The sequence below is a fragment of the Scyliorhinus torazame genome, chromosome 15 (genome assembly GCF_047496885.1).
Source record: "Scyliorhinus torazame isolate Kashiwa2021f chromosome 15, sScyTor2.1, whole genome shotgun sequence".
Classification (NCBI taxonomy): domain Eukaryota; kingdom Metazoa; phylum Chordata; class Chondrichthyes; order Carcharhiniformes; family Scyliorhinidae; genus Scyliorhinus; species Scyliorhinus torazame.
The window spans coordinates 18,269,098-18,289,509 of record NC_092721.1 but is presented as its reverse complement, the minus strand read 5'-3'; the positions used below and the strand labels follow the sequence as shown (position 1 = coordinate 18,289,509).

The 20,412-nt window shown below is 48.6% G+C and overlaps 1 protein-coding gene across 1 annotated transcript in view; it reads left to right on the top strand.

The window, feature by feature from the left end:
• LOC140391537 (kelch-like protein 1) overlaps positions 1-20,412 on the top strand; it is a 428,416-nt gene that overhangs the window by 226,548 nt on the left and 181,456 nt on the right. The window contains exon 4 of the mRNA XM_072476122.1: positions 20,063-20,259. Within this exon, the coding sequence (XP_072332223.1) occupies positions 20,063-20,259 (197 nt within the window). The remainder of the gene's footprint in view (positions 1-20,062; positions 20,260-20,412) is intronic.

The window sequence follows — 20,412 nt, the reverse complement described above, 5'->3', positions numbered from 1 at the left end:
GGAGAAGAGAAAACTAGCGTCTATTGTGTTACTGAAATTGATTTTCAGGTCTTCGGAAATCTCAGTTTAGCATGGATTCCCTATTCTCTTTTTTTTAATCCATAACACTGTATCAAATTATAATGTATGTATTAAGATCGCAGAGCCAGTGTATCACTGAAACAGTTCATAGAGTGGGAGCTCCTTTGCAGAAATTGCAAATCCTGGAAATGTGATTATGTTATACATAATTCATGGACTTTGCTGATAGAGGTAGAAATGCATATTTGTAGATGTTGAAATATTCTTTGAGATTCATCGACAGCAAAGAAAAACAAAGTCATGGTGAGGTTCCTTCAGCGATGTGATTTGCATTTAAACAATCCAGAAGTAACTAATTAATTAAGTAGTAAAGCATTTCACGTTGCACACGGGCTTGTTAAATATAATTTAGTCTGGTGCTTCAAAGTGTATATTCAGCCTATAACTTACATGACATTCACATGTACTGGTTTTCAACCATGCAACCAATTACCTTCCTGTTGATCAATTTTATAGCTGGTTTTTGGCCTTGCGAGATACTGCGAGTGCCTAATCTGTTCAACGAAGGCGAGTTAAATTGAGCTGTAAGAACAGTTAAGAAAGGATTTATTCAATGGGTGCCAAAGGTAGAAATCTGTGCTGGTTTGATAAGAAGCAGGACTTGCGTTAAAGCACATGTGAGTTACAATAGAATTCAGGCGATGGCTTGGAAATTAAGCTGCCAAACTATCGCCCTGGTTGACAAAAAGCCACATTAAGCTTTCATGTGCAAGTGCTACCTCTGGCAAAGTTAATTAAAACTTAGAAGTTACATGCTGAGAAAGTGACTCACTGAGTCTGATGAAAAGAAATATCCCGTGAAAGAAAAACTATTGCCTGTCATGTAAACAAGAAATTCCACTTGTGTTATTGACTGGAATTTTTTATAGAAGCAAAGTGAATGTATCCAACCATGTTGTGCACACTTTGAACTTCTCCCTGATGCTTGAGTTAAAGTAATGGGAGCAGGAGTAGACTATATGGCCCCTCATGCTGATTCTATCATTCAGTAAGATCACGGATGCTGTTATACCTCATGGCCACTTTCCCTCGCTATCCCTGCATTCCTTGGCTGGAATTTTTCAGTCTTACTGGCAGCGGGATCTTTCATAGAACATAGAGTGCAGAAGGAGGCCATTCGGCCCATCGAATCTGCACCGACCCACTTTAAGCCCTCACTTCCACCCGATTCCTGTAACCCAATAACCCTTCCTGACCTTTTTGGCATCTAAGGGCAAGTTAGCATGGCCAATCCACCTAACCTGCACGTCTTTGGACTGTGGGGAGGAAACTGGAGCACTCGGAGGAAACCCACGCAGACACGGGGAGAACGTGCAGACTGCGCGCACACAGTGACCCAGCGGGGAATTGAACCGGGGACCCTGGCGCTGTGAAGTCACAGTGCTAGCCACTGTGCTACCATGCTGCCCGTTTCAGTCCCACTAATGGTGACCCCCGACGGGCTGTGGAGGGTGTGGGGCACGCAAGACCCCAGAGACATCAGCAGGACTGGAAGACCCCGGTTCACCAGTCAGGATCTCAAGTTCAAGCCCATCGATCCTCACAATCCCTTTGAAGGATTACCGTGCTGATTTGATCACAGCAAATATTCAATTAACTATTCAGAAAAAGCCCTTCGGTATAGAGAACAAGACAAGCTAAAAATTCTCTTGAGGGACCAACCATTCTTTTTTGAAATAGTTTTCACAATTTAAACTGGAATAACGGTGACTTAAATTGCCTCAGTCAATAAAAAGGCCTTCTGCACCTTCCTTCTGTGAAAAGTATGCCAAGCATTTTACAGTTGGATGACTGGGCAATGTTGCACTGCCCCACTCCAACCAATCATTCTGAAGTCTTATTACTGGAACAGGAGACAGTAACAAGTTCTCTATTTGATTATTAATCCACTTATAGAGATGCACGCTATGAAACAAGATTCAGCGCTGGAAAACTAGGATCGCGGGACGGTGGTGTGCTGCTGATTCATTGGTGCATCGTCTCACATCTCTGCAACAAATATATTTGGACGTAATTCAATACATCCCACATTTTGTGACTTTTAGTTACCCGATTTGTTTTGCCTGTCAAGAGGAGCCGTAGCCACTGACTCAACTGACAGCCAGTCTAAATAAAAATACTGGTGGCGTGTAGAATGAGATCAGGGGATTGAAGTATTTCTCGAGAAAATTGTGACAAGATAGCTAAAGGACTCAGTGCTGTTTTTTTTTTCTCTTAGCCAGCTGCACTGACAGATTTCACAGTTTCTGTTAAAGTTCCAATATCACTAAAACTGGAGACATTTCACAAATGAAACATTTGCTCGAGAGATTTATAAGGGGTTCCATTCAGTGGTCAACTTGTTGGATTCCAAAGCAGGTGCTCACCAATTGAGACGAACATCTCAACAAATGTCTAAAGCACATTAAAGCGGAATTTCTACCTCAATGCACCGCTTTAACTCCGGTGAGATTCCATCAAAACAGTTCGGAACAGTCTGGTTCCAAGTCATGTTAATATCACCAGCTAGGTCGGGGTTCATGAGGGGCAGCACCAGGACTGGAGTCTCCCTTTGCTGACTTACCATTTCCATGGTCAGGGGCTGGTTTAGCACACTGGGCTAAATCGCTGGCTTTTAAAGCAGGTCAAGGCAGGCCAGCAGCACGGATCAATTCCCGTACCAGCCTCCCTGAACAGGCGCCGGAATGTGGCGACTAGGGGCTTTTCACAGTAACTTCATTTGAAGCCTACTTGTGACAATAAGCGATTTTCATTTCATAGTGCAAATGGAACTTAATAATAATAATCCTTTTATTGTCACAAATCGGCTGACATTAACACTGCAGTGAAGTTACTGTGGAAAGCCCCTGGTCGCCACATTCAGGCGCCTGTTCGGGTACACAGAGGGAGAATTCAGAATTCTCAGCTGGTACGGGAATTGAAGCCGCGCTGCTGGCCTTGTTCGGCATTACAAACCAGCTGTCTAGCCCACTGAGCTAAACCAGCCCTCTGTCTGGCGTTCATCCAGTCGGCCCATTGTTATCACTAACATCTAGAACAGTTCAATAGGGCGAAGGGGACAGTAGGCTGATTGTCAGGCCTGTAGCCCTGGAATTAAATGAGAATTTTCTGTAATTTACGTTTGGCTGATAGAATAGCACTGCCTCTGAAACATCAGTTGAGAAAGCAAAGTCCCAATTACTCTTTTTCAACAACAGAATATGTACGTTAACCAAACTTTTATTGAACAGACACAACTTTAATGCCTGGAACTGGATTCAAAGTCCTGTGCCACGCATATATTTGCAATTTGATAAAATTGCATGAGAGATAGAAACTGCTTCCACTGGTTGGGCATTCCACAGTGGGGTGGGATATGGAGTATGGGGGTGAAGGGCGGGAGGGGGGCACGGAGTGTTATAAAATTCACAAATAGGGTGAGATGTCCCAGCCCCCTCATGGTGGGTTTTCTGGCGGTGGAGGCCAATGGCTGACGGCGGGATCTTCCCACCCCGCAGCTGTCTGTGTCCACGCCCCGCCGACCTCCCAGCTGCAGCTCCTATCATGGCTGGGTGGGGGGGGGGCGGGTTTGCCTTACCGGGACCGAAGATCCCTCAGGTGTGATGGGCTTGAAAATCCGGCACAGAATGTTACCACTGCTGCATATTTTAAACGTATGTTGCTGGTCAGACTTTGTTGTGTAACTCCCTGGAAGTGTAGATTTCTTTCATTGTTAAATAGAGTTACAGGAGCATTCTGGTTATTTTGCTGAATCGATGAGGTGGCGACCACCGTAGGAGTTGGGGAACTATGGGCGGGATTCTCTCATCCCGCGGCAGAGTGTTCACGCCATCGTAAACGCCATGAACGGGCCGCTGCCAGGACCAATTCACGCCGCTCCAGCTACCGATCCCGGCACGAACTGGGCGCCGCGGGATCCGCGCATGTGCAGTGGCCTCCTTCGATCTGCCGGCCCCGATGGGGACTACAGGGGCCGGCGTGTACGAAATGAGTCCCCCAGCCAGAGAGGCCGGCCCGCCGATCGGTGGGCCCCGATCGCGGGCCAGGCCGCATCGGAGGCACTCCGCCCGGGGTCGCCCCCCCCACAGGCCGCCACTCGACCCTTCCACACTGAGTTCCCGCCAGCTGAGAGCAGGTATGGACGGCGCCGGCGGGACTCGGCGATCCCACGACGGCCGCTCGGCCCATCCCGGCCCGGGAAACACGCCAATGGCACCGATTCTCCGCTCTGTAGAGAACTGCGTTCCTGCATCAGGATGGCATGGCCCGGTCACGGGGATTCTCCGGCCCGGCCCCGGGCTGAGAAAATCCCACCCTATAATTTGGTTAATTAAATACATCTGGAATTCTAAAACACGATAGTCTCGGTATGATAACCCTGAAACGACTGGATTGTTGCAGAAATCCATCTGATTCACTAAAGTTCTGCGTGGCGTGAAATCTGCCATCCTTACCCAGTCTGGCCTCTCCAAACCCACAGCAATTTTTGAACTTTAGAGTACTCAATTCATTTTTTTCCAATTAAGGGGCAATTTAGCGTGGCCAATCCACCTGTACTGCACATCTTTGGGTTGTGGGGGCGAAACCCACGCAGACACGGGAAGAATGTGCAAACTCCACACGGACAGTGACCCGGGGCCGGGATCGAACCCGGGTCCTCAGCGCCGTAGGCAACAGTGCTAACTACTGCACCACCGTGCCGCCCTTGCAATGTGGAAGACTCTCAGTTGCCACCTGAAGTGACCTAAGAAGCCATTCATTTGTCTTAAACGCAATAAATGCTGGTCATGCGAGAGATGGCCACAATTTATGAATTAATGAAAGGAACAGGTTATCATAGAGTCAGAGAGGGTGTATAACAAGAACAGTTCATCATGTGACAGGATTAAACAGTTTGGCATGCATCTAATAGAGCTTGAAATGAGACATTGCCAAATGACTCTTCAAGCCAACACTTTCCAGTTATCAATGAATAATTAACATTGGCACTGGATTTCCTCAACAGAAAGAAACATTTAGACAGAGCCTTCCATGATGTCTCAAAATCTTATAACAGCAAATGAAATATTTCTGAAGTGCAGCCAGTGTTGTAACATAGGAAAGGACCAGCATTCATGTACACATTGTAGTCTGGTTGGAAATGTTTCAATATATTTTTATTAGTTGGTGAGTGATGGAATTGTTTTTGTTGCTTCCCAACATGTGGTGATGGCTTGGAGTGGAAACATTCATACTAGCCTGTAAATGCAGTCCGTTCAAGGCCACCCCGATCTTTCAACCACCCCTCAGCTAACCCACTGGAGCCTCGCGAACCCACCACCCGGCCCCACAGCTCCAAACTTACGTCTTACGGTGTCATCGAGTCCCGCCTCTTAAGGGTAAGGCACCTCCAGGCCCGACCCCTGGCATGGGCAACCATGCACCCGGGCACCTTGGCACTGCCATCATGTCACTCTGGCAGTGCCACCTGGGCGCCCTGGCAGTTTCAAGGTGTCAGGCTGGCAGTGCAATTGTGCCCGGGTGCCACCAGGTGTGCTAGAGTACCACTCTGCCCAGAGTCCAACCACTCAGGGGTCTTTGATGGCCTGGGAGACCCCCCCCCCCCTTTGATGGCCTGGGAGACCCCCCCCCCTCCCCTAGATGCCATTAGGCCTGGTCTATGTGGACCAGTGCTAAAAGATGCCCTGGCGAGGTCTCCCAGACAAGGCCGTTAGGTGCTGGACGTCGAGGGAATCCGGTGCAGACCTATTTAAATAATCCAAATGGCTGAGTTAAATATGCTAACCTGGACCTCACCCAGCACATTGAATCTTACGAGACGTTTCGAGCATTGTGAATCTCGCGAGAAACCTTGTCGCATCACCAAGTCAGGCGCGACAAGGCGGTTAATCGTGCCCCACATTTCAAAAGCAATTTGTTGATTGCAAAATGCTTTTGGATGTCCAGAGGTAATGCAAGACAATGCATAAATGCAGATTTTTTTTCATTCTGGGATTGGTCTATTGCTGCTGAACCCATGTAGCCATCATGCCCATTTTGGAGCCCGAGGCAATCCTGAGCTTTCAGTTGGCTTTTTTTGAAACTATTTTATTTTACTTTCTGCTGATTTGTGCAGCCTGTTACAACAAGAGGAGCTGCCTGTTGGACCAAGGGGCAATGCTGTGCTTTTGGGCGACCAAAGAGACACATCCCTAAGCTGTTGTGGTGCGGGATGCTACGTGGGCGACATACAGCTGAATCAAGGACGCCACAAACACCCTTCTTGCCAGAGGCAATCAGTGCAGAACCTTCCTAAGGCAAGCCAGCAGTCAGAATGATAGCACTCTCGGATCAAGTAGCCAACGTCCCTCATTTCCAGGCAGATCACACTGCACTCATGTAGCAATCGGGGTAGTCAGCTGCTTTGTTCAACAGGAAGGGCCACTTCTCCATCAATAATCAACTGCCGCACGATCACCATGACAGGATAGTGCAAATTTGCACCAATTCCACTGGCTGCTGCAGGAGTCCATAGAAAATACAGCACAGAACAGGCCCTTCGGCCCACGATGTTGTGTGTCCACAATTGCCGATATTCAGCCATCGCCCTTCTTTTCCACCTCTCCAGGAGCCTCAAATGGTGGCCTCCAATGATAGCCCTTATTCTGAGGTATTCCGATTCCAATGGCTGGCCATAACCTCCCCTTTCCCACCCCACCCATGCTTCCTGACAGCCTCATGTAGTCTTTCCAGTATTTTCTGTTTTTCTGAGAAGCGATTGAGAGTTGGTCGGTTAGTGCTGAATCTTCCCGCACTGGAACATGTTTGCAATATTTTTTGTCTACGTGACGATTCCGAAGCGGATGAGGGTCATTGCCCCTGGAACCAAGGCGCAGCGGAAAGCATGGTCTTCTGGGAACCATGGAAAAAATGGACAAAGGACATTAAAAAAAATCCATGTTTAGGCTGGGATCTTCAGGCCCCCTCATGGCGGGCCCCATCACGGGAGACTCGTGGCGCAGCCAAAAGTACCTTGACTTTGGCGGGAAGCAGATGATCCCAGCTGCTGGAAAGGCTGAGAAATGCCACCATAGATGTTGTGGATCATGGAAGCAGCTGGTTGGCAGGTTAAATATGTATTGAAAACTGAAAGGACATGGTTGAACAGTGATTAGCACTGCTGCCTCACAGTGCCAGGGAGACGCGTTCTTGGGTGACTTTGTGCGGAGTCTGCACTTTCTCCCCTTGTCGGCCTGAGTTTACTCCAGGTGCTCCAGTTTCCTCCCACAGTCCAAGGATGTGCCGGTTAGCTGGATTGGCCCATGCTTAATGTCCCCAAGATGTGCAGATTAGGTGGGGTTCCGGGTTACAGGGGTAGGGCAGGCAAATGAGTCGAGGGAGGGTGCTCTTTCAGAGGGTCGGTGCAGACCAGATGGGCCGAATGTCCTCCTTCTGCACAGTAGGGATTCTATGATTCAATTCCATGGAGTCTATGGCTTCTGCACTATTAGAAGTTCGTAAACAAGTGCACAGTCGCAGCTCTGTCGGTAACAGCACCTCAAGCACAAATTTGGTGTTTTTGATTAATAAGGGGATCAGGGGTTACGTGCACAGGGCAGGAGATTGGGGATGAGGAACATATTAGCCATGATCGAATGGCATAGCAGACCCAATGATCGGAGCAGCCTAATTCTGCTCCTATATCTTCTGGTCTTATCTTATCTGTTACAGCCCAATTACTAATATTTTTCAACTAATTCTCAGAATTTGGGCATGTATTCTTCACCTCTAGTTTCCCTAGAGAAGTTAGCATTGAGTAGCTTCTTGAACAGCTGAGGCCTGTGTGGCATGTGTCCTTCTACTTTCTTGTGTTTGCGTGATTTCACGGCAGACTCAGAGGAAACGGGATTGCTACTGCTCGCTTTATTCTTTCGATGGTGGAGGTCAGAGGTTAGGCATGTGTTACCAAGTCAGCCTTAATGGATTCTTGACTTATGTCCTATACATAATACGTACTCCAGACATGATGTCCCAGTGGTGGGCAGGGTGCATATTAATGCTCCTCAGTGAAGCACACATCGTGCTGTTTGTTTGATGTTATGAATGTTGAATGTTGTACGAAGATTTTTTCACATAAAATATTAAGTTGGAATGCCATTGGTCAGACATGCAAACGTATTGAAACTTTTTGAAATGAACACTTCCTGAGCTAAGGACACTGGCTTACAACTGTTACTATGTTGTATTTGCAAAGGGTACAAGTTCCTTTTATGAAGACACCGGGGGCGATTCTCCGAGCCCCGTGCCAGGCTGGAGAATCGGTGCAACCACGCCAGGACGCCTCGCCGATTCTGCGAGGTGCGGAGAATCTGCGGCATTTGCGCCGCCGCAGGTCGCTGGAATCGGCGGGGCCACCGATTCTCCAGCCCGGATGGGCCGAGCGGCCGCTCCGACACGACAGAGTCCCACCGGCGCCGTTCACCCCTGTTCGCTGCCGGCGGGAATGCTCGGGGGGCGGCCTGTGGGGGGGGGGGGGGGGGGGAGAGGGGGGCTCCTTCACCGGGGGGGGCACCCGATGGGGTCTGGCCCGCGATCGGGGCCCACCAATCGGCGGGCCGGCCCCTCCCACCCCGGGCCAGCTTTCAGGCGCGCCAGGCCCCTGAACACCGACGCCATGTTGGGTCGGGGCCGGCGCGCGTAAGAAGTTCCCCACGCATGCGCAGGATGGCGCGGCCCAACTGCGCATGCGCAGGATTGAGCTGGCCCAACTGCGCATGTGCGGGTTGGCGCAGTGCCCATTTGTCACCGCGTAAGGAGGCTGGAGCGATGTGAACCGCTCCAGTGCCATGCTGGCCTATGTGGGGGCCAGAATAGGTCGTGCCCGGGCCCCGTTCACGCCGTCGTGAAACACGACGGCGTTCACGATGGTGCGAACACTTGGCCTCAATATCGGAGAATTGCCCCCACAAGTCTATGGGCAGAATTGTCCCAGAAATCAGCAAAGTCCGATTTCGGACAGGTGAAATGGTGTTTGACCCGATGATGACAATGGTGGATATTTATGCTGTATGGTGCAGAACTTTCTTTAAAAAATGCAGAGGCAGGGCAGCGTGGTGGCACAGTGGGTTAGCCCTGCTGCCTCACGGCGTCGAGGTGCCAGGTTCGATCCCGGCTCTGGGTCACTGTCCGTGTGGAGTTTGCACATTCTCCCCGTGTCTGCATGGGTTTCGGCCCCATAACCCAAAGATGTGCAGGCGAGGTGGATTGGCCACGCTAAATTGCCCCTTAATTGGAAAAAATGAATTGGGTACTCTAAATTTATAAAACAAAAAATGCAGAGGCATGGTTTCCATGTTGGATCGCTGGTGGGTGGCCTCTGATTTGCCCACCCTGCCCTTCAATACTCTGGGTGCCGTATTTAAAGGCCGCTCCTGCACACAGCCAATGAACCTCTAGTAAGAGGAAGCCACTGAGAAGTGATGGCTGCCAAGGCCAAGAAACATGCTGCCCCAAAATTCAATGACGCCTGCCTCAAGCGTCTGCTGGATGCAGTAGAGGTCCACTGTGATGTGCTCTACTCACTCTCTGGGCAAGGTGACCAATACAGCAAGGGAGGAAGCGGCAGTGGTGGTCAGCACAAAAACCCTTCCAAAAGAGGACATCCATCCAGTGTTGCAAGTGGACGAATGATCTATTCCGGTCTGTCAGGTAAGTCACTCTTCTCATCACTCACAACTCACGCACCCCTCTTACATCCACAGTGATCTCACTCAATGCCAGCTCAAGGAACACCACCACTAACTCTCCAACACACACCTTCCTCTCCCCTGTGGGCCATGCTCTCATTTTGTCCATGGCTACACTAATCAGCCCCACATGTCAGGCACCCTTAACATGTACCCTGGCATGTGTCCTGCTTACGCTCTCTCCATCTGTTTTCATGCAGGAATGGCTGGCTCATAGTAAATGGGAGAGATCTGAGACTGGTGGAGGAATGCCCGAACTGAAGGTCGTCACAGACTTAGAGGAAAGAACGATTCAGCTGGCTGGCGAGGAAGTAGCCCGCTCCTGCGCTGATGGTGAGGTCGGTGGTGCTAAACCGAGTGAGGATCCTGCACAGTGACAGCCGTCAGACAACCATACTGTGCGCCATGTCTCCTGTTCCTCAGGGCCCTGCATTGCAGTAATGATCATTCCTTCCTTTCGCAGGCACCTTTGGGAAGCAGCCAAGGGTCCATGAGCCAAATCCTGGACTCCAGCCCTGAGAACAGCACTGACGAGCTATCTACAGGCACCAAAATGGATACCCTTCACACTGCTCACCCATACCCTCCACCAGAAGAGAGACACACACCTCAATGAGACCTAGTTGTTGATTAGCCTCAGGGTCACAATCCGGTCAGCACAGCACACCATCAGAACCACAGCAGGCGGAGGCAGGGACTTCCAAGGATGCTGACAGCTGGAGGCCAGGAATCTACTGAGTCCCAGTCGGATGAAGACCCTTTGGATTTGATCATGCCCCAGTTGCTGGAGCACCGAAGACAAGCTCAGGAAAATCAGAAAGGGATGTCTGGTGCATTCCTCAGATTGCAAGGCACGATGTAGGAGTCTGTCTGCCTTCAGACGGAAGTAATAGCACTGCCATGCCAACACACCAAGGTCAATACGATAGGGTGGCAGCCATCATGGAGGCCTTGGCACAAGATATCTGTCCTGCACTGCTGTGGGTGCTGCACTCCATGACAGAGGCACTTTCTGGAATCCATCAGTACCAATGCCAGAGGAGGGTGTGGGGAGGGGGTGGGGTGGGGGGAGGCATCTCAAGCTCACTCCAACTGCCCCTCCCTCTCAAGGAGGTAGCCAGAGGGCATTCGGGCATCCATAGGGAGGAGAACTAGCTGCTGCACACCCCAGAGCCATCCACCCAGGTGACTCCGGGAGTGCTGGGCCCATCCGAATCCGAATCTCCTCTTCCCGTGATCGTTTCAGTTCGACAGTCCGAAGAGGGTGGCACTGCCACAGACAGGACTCCAAAAACAGCCCGTCCCCAGTCCCTGACCTCCAGAGGATGTCTGCAACGTCATTAAGATAGTAGCAGTCAGCAGGCCGCGTCCACATCCACTGTGGATGTGGGGGATGCACCAAGCCAGAGTGGAAGTGTAGTAAGAAAGATCAAGAAAGCATCGTTGGAAAACGTGGGCATGGGTTTGAATTAAATGCTTAGCATGTTCACTGTTGTAAGTGAACACCCACCAGCGTCACGCTATCTAAGGTTCCTTGTTGTGATGAACAGTGCGCCTGTCAGCCTGAAGTGGAAAAGTTAATTCTTGCACAAGATAAAGGCAAGGGTTCTCAGTCCAGGGCCTCCTCCCTATGCTGTATACAACCCTTCCCAGTCACTGGGCACATCAGTCATGCTTGTATCTCGATGGGAATTAGAATGTCTGCAGGAATGTCCTGGGCTGGCATCGCAGATACCAGCCATTCTCCACGTGTGTTCTCTGCGCCTCGGAGGTGCGGCTGCCCCCATCTCATCTGCATCTGTATACAATGACACTGCGGCCCTGAAGGGTTCAGCTCACTAAGGATGTCACAGGATCAGGAGACGGTAAACTGTTCCTGCTCCATCACCAGGATATGAACCTGATCACTGAGAGCAAGTGAGCTGCCATCAGCCAGGCACGGGTCAGACATTCACAGAAGCTCTGCGAGGATCGATGCACTATTCCAGGTGTAGGCTCACCAAGACCCTGTATAATTGCAGCAAGATACCCCTCCCCCTGCACTCGAATTCTCTCGCTGTGAAGGTCAACATTTGCCTTTTTTACTGCCTACTGCACCTGCAGGCTTACCTTCAGTGACTGGTGTACGAGGACACCCAGGTCTCGTTGCACCTTCTGCTCTCCTAATTTATGGCCATTCAGATAATAATCTGTCTTCCTGTTTTTGCTCCCAAAGTGGATAACCTCACATTTATCCAAATTATGTCTGCCATTCATTTGCCCACTCACTCAACTTGTCCAAATCACACTGGAGAATCTTTGCATCCTCCTCACAGCTCACCCTCCCACCCAGCTTTGTGTCTGGATCCACTTACGTGCGGAGGTTTTTGAGGTCCCAGAGAGGTCACCTATGGAACCCTGGAAGAAGCCACTGGCGTAACACCTGAGCGCTGCAGTCACTTTCAGTGATCCTGGCAGAAGTTGCCCTCCAAGCACCTGTAGCACCAACTCCTGCAGCGGGAGGCAGATGTGATCAACCAGTTCCCTTGTCATGTGCAGTCTTTGTCGACACTAGTTCTCCGGTTATCTGCAGGAATGACAAATGCTGGCCATAGACCCTGCATCTAGTGAGGCGTCTATCAGCAGGGGCTCTCTGCATCTCAACCTGTGCATGCGGAGGATGCCCTGTCATCCCTTGCTCTTGAAGGTTTGGCTCCCGCCTTTGGCGAGTCAAGCACCACCGTTTCAATTTTCTTCATCTTCTCTCCTGCCTATAAGCAACAAGACAGACAAATGAGATTGCCAGTCCCCATCTTTCTGACATTCTCCTCACTGCAGCATCAAAGAGAGAAACTTGACGGTTGGCATCTATCTGGTAAGGATCACATTTTGTCCATTCATTGTCTGAATTGCCTCTCAAGGGACGTTGACGTATGTCGGAGGGTTCTGGCCACAACATGGGTGCCCAATACTTAGCGTGCCTGCTGGTTGAGCAAATTCCCATACCACACCCACTCCACACCACATGACTGAGTGGCGATAGCTTTGCCCACCCAGCTGTACCCTGAGCTCTCATCTCAGGTGCAGGTATCGTCCTAACCTGCATTCCAAGTCCTTGTGCTCTGCTTGGACCATTAGGGGCACTTGTCAATAGGCAGTCCAACATCGAGCTTGGATTATTAGCGTTATCCTCGGGCAGTGTGCCATGGCCTCTTTTCGAAGGGGATATTCTAGCTTGCCCTGTTGCCGAATGGTACAGCCAAACCACTGCACTCATTTAATTTGTAAGTCTGTGCACAAGGGGTTCAAAGTAAAGCAGCATATTTTGAATTAATCAAATAACCAATTAAACAAAACCAAATAAACAGCAACAATTGAGATTGCGCACAATCGTATAATAAGCCTAACCCCAAGCATGTCAATTAAGCTCAAGCTAAATGGTCTCAGTTGCGACAGAATGCTCATCTTTGGCATGTTTTTCCATTTGCGTTGCCCTTGTCTTCATTCCACCTCCTTAGACATACTGTCATTGTGTGCAACCTTCAATTGCCTGTGGTGATATGCATCACTGTAAATATACAGGGGGTTAATGTAGATACACTAGGGCACCGTAAATACAAAAGGGGTTAATGCAAATACACGAGGACTGAGTGAACACTAGAGGGAGCACCAGAGACATCATGACACACAGACATTCAACCAATAGGTCAGTACGATAGGACACGACCAATGACAGTCAAGACACACACAGAGGTGACACTACCACAAGGTGGCTACCCATATAAAAGGACAGGGCACACATGCTCTTTCTCTTTCCATAGGCAACACTCAGAGAGACAGGGACAGGTCAGGGAAGCATCACACCCACCGCATGGATTAGAGCAGTCTGGTTAGTTAGATTGAGTTACTATAGATAGATTAGCAGGAGAGTCGAACACAAGTAAGAGAATTGTTAACAGTTCAATAAATATGTTGAACCTATCTCCAAGTCTGAACCTTCCTTTGTCAGAGTATACATCAAGGAAGCAGCTTATGCTTCGTAAAGAAGCATAACACAACACTGCCCACCCCTGTTCTGAAGCCCATACCCTAGGGTTCCCTTCCCTCTTTTCCTTTCAGCCTTGAACTGAAGCCGGGGCCTGGGCCTTGGCATGACAAGGGAGCCATGAAGAAGCTGCTGTTCAGATTTTCCCGTGACCGCCCCACCCCTGAAGAAGCACTGTTGTTCCGTAAGCACTGTGCCAGATTGAGCGCACTCACCTCCAATCTCCCCTCGGAGTTCTGCTTGCCAGGTGCAGGTCTTTGGAAACTAATCGTATATTGTACCATCCCGAGATCACACGCTATGGGATTTAAATTTGGCGTGGGTAATGATTGAGCATGTGGGCGCTATCATCATATGCAAATGTATTCTAATGAAGTTCCCAATGTTGAATGCAGAAATGCAGCCCAGCACTGTTGGGGGCAGGGGCTGATCTCCTCCTGCATCTACACTGCCGGGAAACCCGGCTCAGATCTTCTCGCAATATTTTCCAGTTGCCACGAAATTGCCGTGGGGCAGCAGTCTTACACTATCTCCCTTTCTTCTAAAACCTCTCCCATCAAATCGTAGCTGTTTGTGGTTTGAGAGAAAAACACCAGAAGGCCTCATTGCTTCAAACCAAGAGTTCTGGAAGGAGAATTCCAGATCAATACCACTGTCTTGAGTGAGAAACCCCAAGTACAATAGCTGCTGTTGAAAGGAACCCTTCAGCTATAAACAAGCCTCTGGACAATCCAGTAATATTTTATTTTCCGACTTGTAACTTGGCCAAGTGCTGTTTCAAAGATCTGATAATCTGCAGCGTTTGGTGCACCTCTGGTGCATGCTTGGTGGTGGTGGGTGGGGAGCGGTGTAGGGTAGGGTTTGTGTGTTGTTTTTGCATTAGTGTGTAGCTGGATATATCTGTAAAGTTAAAACCTTTTATTAATAATTTCTTTACCTTTACCTGGCGAATGTTTGCAATTCTTTACTTGTTAACTTAAAGAACAGGGCCGTCTTATTTCTTGAGCCGAGCTTTGCACAGTTAAATATACGTTAAATTGGAAATGTAATCTCCCTTGTAAATTCAAACTCTGTTATCACCATCTCAGGAGTGGGACAAAGGGAAGAGCTTGTCCACCCTGGCTGAACTGGTCATAACATTGATATCAAGCCTCTTGAGGGTTGTTGCAGGTAAAACAAGCCACGCACACAGAGTAGACTATTCCATTGCAGATGCAGTCAGGGGGTCATTTGCTGTAGAACCTCCAGACTTTGACCCACTCCAATAGTCAGGGCCTTTCTGTGGCTGATCCCGTTGACTTTTTGGTCAATGGTAACTCCCAGAATAATTACAGCATTGCACGACTGGCGTTGCAGAAACTCAGTTGTTTACCTGAGAGCGCAAAATTAATTTTGCTGTTTGAGTCGGCCGAAGGTCAAGGATTGTTTCCTTTTGTAGGATTATAAAGACGTGGTGAATGTCAGCGAGTATGAACATTTTTAGACAGATGACTCTTCAACAAAACAAGACAATTTGTGCTGACAGACCTGTAACGTGATTCTTACCAACCATTGAAGTACATACTTCTCCAGGATTCAACATCATTCTAAGAGAATGTAATTGGGCAAATGTTTAAATAACTCAATTTGTATTAATATTACAACTAGCTGTGATAGGCTTCTGGAAACAAGTATCCCCCTCCCTACCCCTCCAGCCCCGGCCCCCGATATTGGAACCTCAGGGATTAGTAGAAGATGTCAAATGTGACCTTGCAAAGATCATTCGTCATTGTTTGCAGATGCTTTGGGGATGCCAAAACGAGGGGCCAGAAACATAATGTGGTCAGAATTAAATCGACTGGGAATTGAGGAGAAACATCTTTCCCCAGCAAGTGGGGCGAATGTGGAATTCACAATTACAAAGAGCAATTGAAGCAAATAGTGAAGGTCCACTCAGAGAAAGCGTAGGAGGAAGAAATGAATAGCAGGATGCACTGATGGGGGCGAGGTGACGAGGGGTGAGAGGAGGCTTGTGTGAAGCAGCTGAGCAAAATTTCTGCACTGTAAATTTTAGGTAATTATTTTACAGCGAATGTATAGTGGAGTCCTGTTATCTACAAGGTAGTTCATATCGTTCAAATCCCTGGATGAATAACTATTCATAACACTTGTGTGTCAGGCAATCTAGATTATAGAATATATATAAAAACAGACATTGTTGGGGAAGCTAAAGCACCAACTTTCGACAACATTTTGAATAGTTTTGGAGACTTATTTATCATAGAATTTACAGTGCAGAAGGAGGCCATTCGGCCCGTCGAGTCTGCACCGGCTCTTGGAAAGAGCACCCTACCCAAGGTCAACACCTCCACCCTATCCCCATAACCCAGTAACCCCACCAAACACTAAGGGCAATTTTGGACACTAAGGGCAATTTATCATGGCCAATCCACCTAACCTGCACATCTTTGGACTGTGGGAGGAAACCGCAGCACCCGGAGGAAACCCACGCACGCAAGGGGAGGATGTGCAGACTCCGCACAGACAGTGACCCAAGCCGGGAATCGAACCTGGGAGCCTGGAGCTGTGAAGCAATTGTGCTAACCACCATGCTACCGTGCTGCATAGGAGATATAGGAGTTCGCAAAAAACAAGTTGGAAATCTGGCCCTCACGTCCATGAAGAAACTCATAATTAATTACATGGCCCATCCCCCCACCCCTCAATAGTTTTGTATTTTCTCCTGTTTCAAATATTTATCCATTTCCCCCTTAAAAGTTGCCTCAAAACATTCCATATTCCTTTGTATTAAGACGTTTTGCCTCACCTCTCTCCTCATTCTTTTACTGTTAATTTTAATTTGATGATCACTGGTCAATTCGTCCAGTCAGACAAAGTTTTTTTTGTTTCCTATCACTCCATAAAAACGCTTAAAAGTTTTAAAATCCTCTACTAAATCTTCTATGTGCTCTCTCTTCTCCATTGGCATTAGTCCTGTATTTTAAGACATTCATCATAACTGTGGTCTTCCAATCCCAATGCCATATTTAGGAGGTATCTGTGGGTCCCCCTATTAAGGGGGTCACCCCAATATTTTGGAGACGGGGGAGCCAGGAATTCCAGGGTGGGGGCTGATTCGCGATGCAGGGGGCTGCTTTGCGATGCAGGGGAGGTGGGAGCAGCAGCGGGACCTCCCTATCAGGTCACCCACTCAAAAAGGCGGAGCCCCTGGTAGCGGGATTCCCTCTGGAATCCCTCGTATTCATCACCACACATACATTTTCATGGCAAGGGATACCGAAAATTGCTTCCTGGCAATTCACCTCCGAGGCGGAATACTCCGTTGCCCGATATCGTAATCGACGATTGGGCAGAGAATCTCGTCCGAAGCCCAAATCAGGGGCGGCACCGATTTGACGTCGGTTTTCGAGTCTCCGCCCCCTCTGAAATGGTGTCGTCGGAAGGCCCACCCCCGCGCTCCGCCCCCGATGGGCCGCATTTCCGACCACGCAGTTGACGTGTGGGCTGAGCAGTCGGGAACCTGGCGTGGCAGCTGTGGGCTGTGTCCTGCGCCGCCGCCCTCGGTCGGGATCCATGCTGCTGGCTGGGGAGGCTTCCGCGAGGGCTGGAGGGACTGGTGGGGGGTGGCCAGGGGGTGGGTCTCATTTAGCATGTCGGGTCCGTGCACGGCCGGTGCCATGTAAGATGCGTGACCACAAGGTCGTCGCCTTGCGCATGCGTGGCCAGGGACACGGCCATTCTCCGGTTGATTTTGGCGCGGGAGCCGGGTGTTTCACCCAGCGTCGCTGCTAACCGGTGAGGTTTTGGCGCCGATTTTAGGGTCATAAAACGCCCGCGAATTCTTTGTTTCAGCCGGCACTTAGCCGCCGATGGACACATGGCTGGGGGGTGCACAGACAGGCAGATACATTTTGATTCAGAGAAGTGTGAGATGATGTGTTTTAGTAGGAAGAACATGAGAGACAACATAAAATAAGAGGTAAAATTCTTAACGGGGTGCAGGAGCAGAGGGACCTAGGTGTATATTTGCGAAGATCATTGAAGTTGGCAGAACAGGTGTTAATAAAGCTTACAGTACTCTGGGCTGTTTTAATAGGGGCATAGAGTACAAGAGCAAGGTGATGCTGAACTTATACAAGGGGTTGAATTCTCCGCCTCCGCAGCCACGTGTCTATCGGTGGCAAGCCGTCACTGGCAGCGGGATTCTCTCTTCCCGCCACTGGCCAATGGGATTTCCCATTGTGGCCACCCCATGTTGCCGGCATAACGGAGGATCCCGCCGGCAGAGAATTCACCCCAAGATACTAATCAGACCTCAGCTGGCGTATTCTGCACAGTTCTCTGTATCACACCGAGGCAGCATGTGAACACTTTGGAGAGAGAGTGCAAAAAACGTTTAGAAATGGTTCCGGGGCGAGAAACCTCAGTTATGAGGATAGATTGGAGAGGTTGGAATTGTTCTCCTCAGAGAGAACAAGGTGGAGAGGAGACTTGATAGAGATGTTCAAACTCATGAGGGGCTGGACAGAGTAGACAGGGAGAAACTGTTGCCGCCCATAAAAGAATCAAGAGTGAGAGGCAGAGATGTAAGGTGATTTGCAAAAGAAGCAAATGTGATGTGAGAAAAAAAATCGAGGTTGAATCGAGGCAATCAAGAGGGCATTCGATGATTACTTGAACAGAAACAATGTACAAGGGTATGGGGAAAAAGACAGGGAAATAGCACTAAGGCGTAACGCTCATTTGGAGAGCTGGCGCAGTCGTGATGGGCTGAATGGCCTCCTTCTGCACTGCAGCAATTCCGTGATACTGTGATTGGGAGTGGGGGACAGACAGTTCACCACACTGTCCACTGACCAGGTGAAAATATCAACCTCCCTCATTGAGCAAGGTTGGTAAAAAATAACCCATTCAGAGTAAAACGCTGCCATCCCGATGCTGGTTTGATCCTGCAACAGTTTGACAATGGAGGAGACTACTGCATTTATTTCAGCTCAAAATGTTTTCAACGCATCTTGAAAAGGAACATTTTATTTAAGGCAAAGTGAAAAGAAAAATTCAATCAGCACAGATAAATTAATGCAGTTTCCGAACTAACTGTCTTTAAAATGTTCATGTGCCGCCGCTCATATTGAAGCGCAATGGTTATGGTAACAGGCTGGCATCTAATTGGTAGGGAGTTCAAATCCCACACAGGGAAAGTTGTGAAATTGAAGTCAGTAAAGCTGGTAAATTGTGGGATGCCTTTCAATGAAAAAGGGTCATGAAAGTTCTGTTGTAAAACTAAATACCCTTCAGGGAGGAAAATCTGCTGCCGCTAGCTTCTCTGGTTTACACGTGACCTCTGCCCAAAATATGTGGTGAACTCTTGATGTCCCCAGGCCAATTAGAGATGGGCAATAATTGTTGGCTCACGCACCCAATGGAAAATAGAGAAGCTTAAAAAGATTAATGCGATTCACACTTAAATTATTAAACGAGCCCTTCCTTCATAGAATTGTAGAATCTATGGCACGGAGTCAGGCCCTTTGGCCCAAACTTGTCCATGCCAACCAAAACGCCCATCTAAACTAACCCCATTTGCCTGCCCATATCCTTCTAAACCTTTCCTATCCATGTATATGACCAAATGCCTTTTAAATGTTGTCAATGCCACTGCATCAGGTGGAGGGGCTGGTACCACCTTTAATCAGCATCGCTCGGATTGACTCCGTCCACAGATCAAAGCCCTGAAGTTGAAATCATAGAGCTTGATTGTTAAGGATTGGTTCTGACATTGTTGTCATTACACATGAGCTCATCCATTACGCACTTGCATGATTAAGAAGTATTCATTTTGTTTTCTGAATGAGGTTATTTTGATGTTTAGCTGGTGGTGTTCGAATGATGCTGTTTGCAAAAATCTAGATGAGCAATAAAGGGGAGGGAAGCAGATGTATATCATCCGTATTGCAATTATCTAATGCATGCCGGCACTTTCATTTCAACGATTTCCCAAGAAAGGTTTGTTGGACACTTCAGAATAAAGTCATTTGTCTCTTTAGCATGTAACTTGCATACAAACCGTTCAAATCTGCTTTTAAATGTTTTCCATTGTTATTGACAGGCAAAGTGTGCCACTGCGAACATTGTGCAAAAAAAAAAACATCCTCTTTTGAAAATCTTTTGTGTATCGTGTCACTCTTGAGAGTATATTTGTCACAGCGTGTTTTGGGAATGCATTTGTTTTCAGGCTGCCTTGAGTTAAAGGAGGAGACAATCGAGAATCTCTTAGCAGCTGCCTGCCTGCTACAACTCTCCCAAGTGGTGGAGGTGTGCTGCCATTTCCTAATGAAACTGCTCCATCCATCAAACTGCCTGGGTATCCGTGCATTTGCTGATGCTCAAGGCTGCACGGAATTAATGAAGGTGGCTCACAGCTACACTATGGTAAGGTGACAAGAGATGTTTTATTTCAATCACCTTCTTGCATCACGTCTTCTTTGCTCCCGCATGTACATTGTTCTACGTGCCTGGACTTTCTCTGTGAATGTTGTCAGTGTTCAGCCTGATGTGCCCATTCCGACCAGAAATGTAAACCTT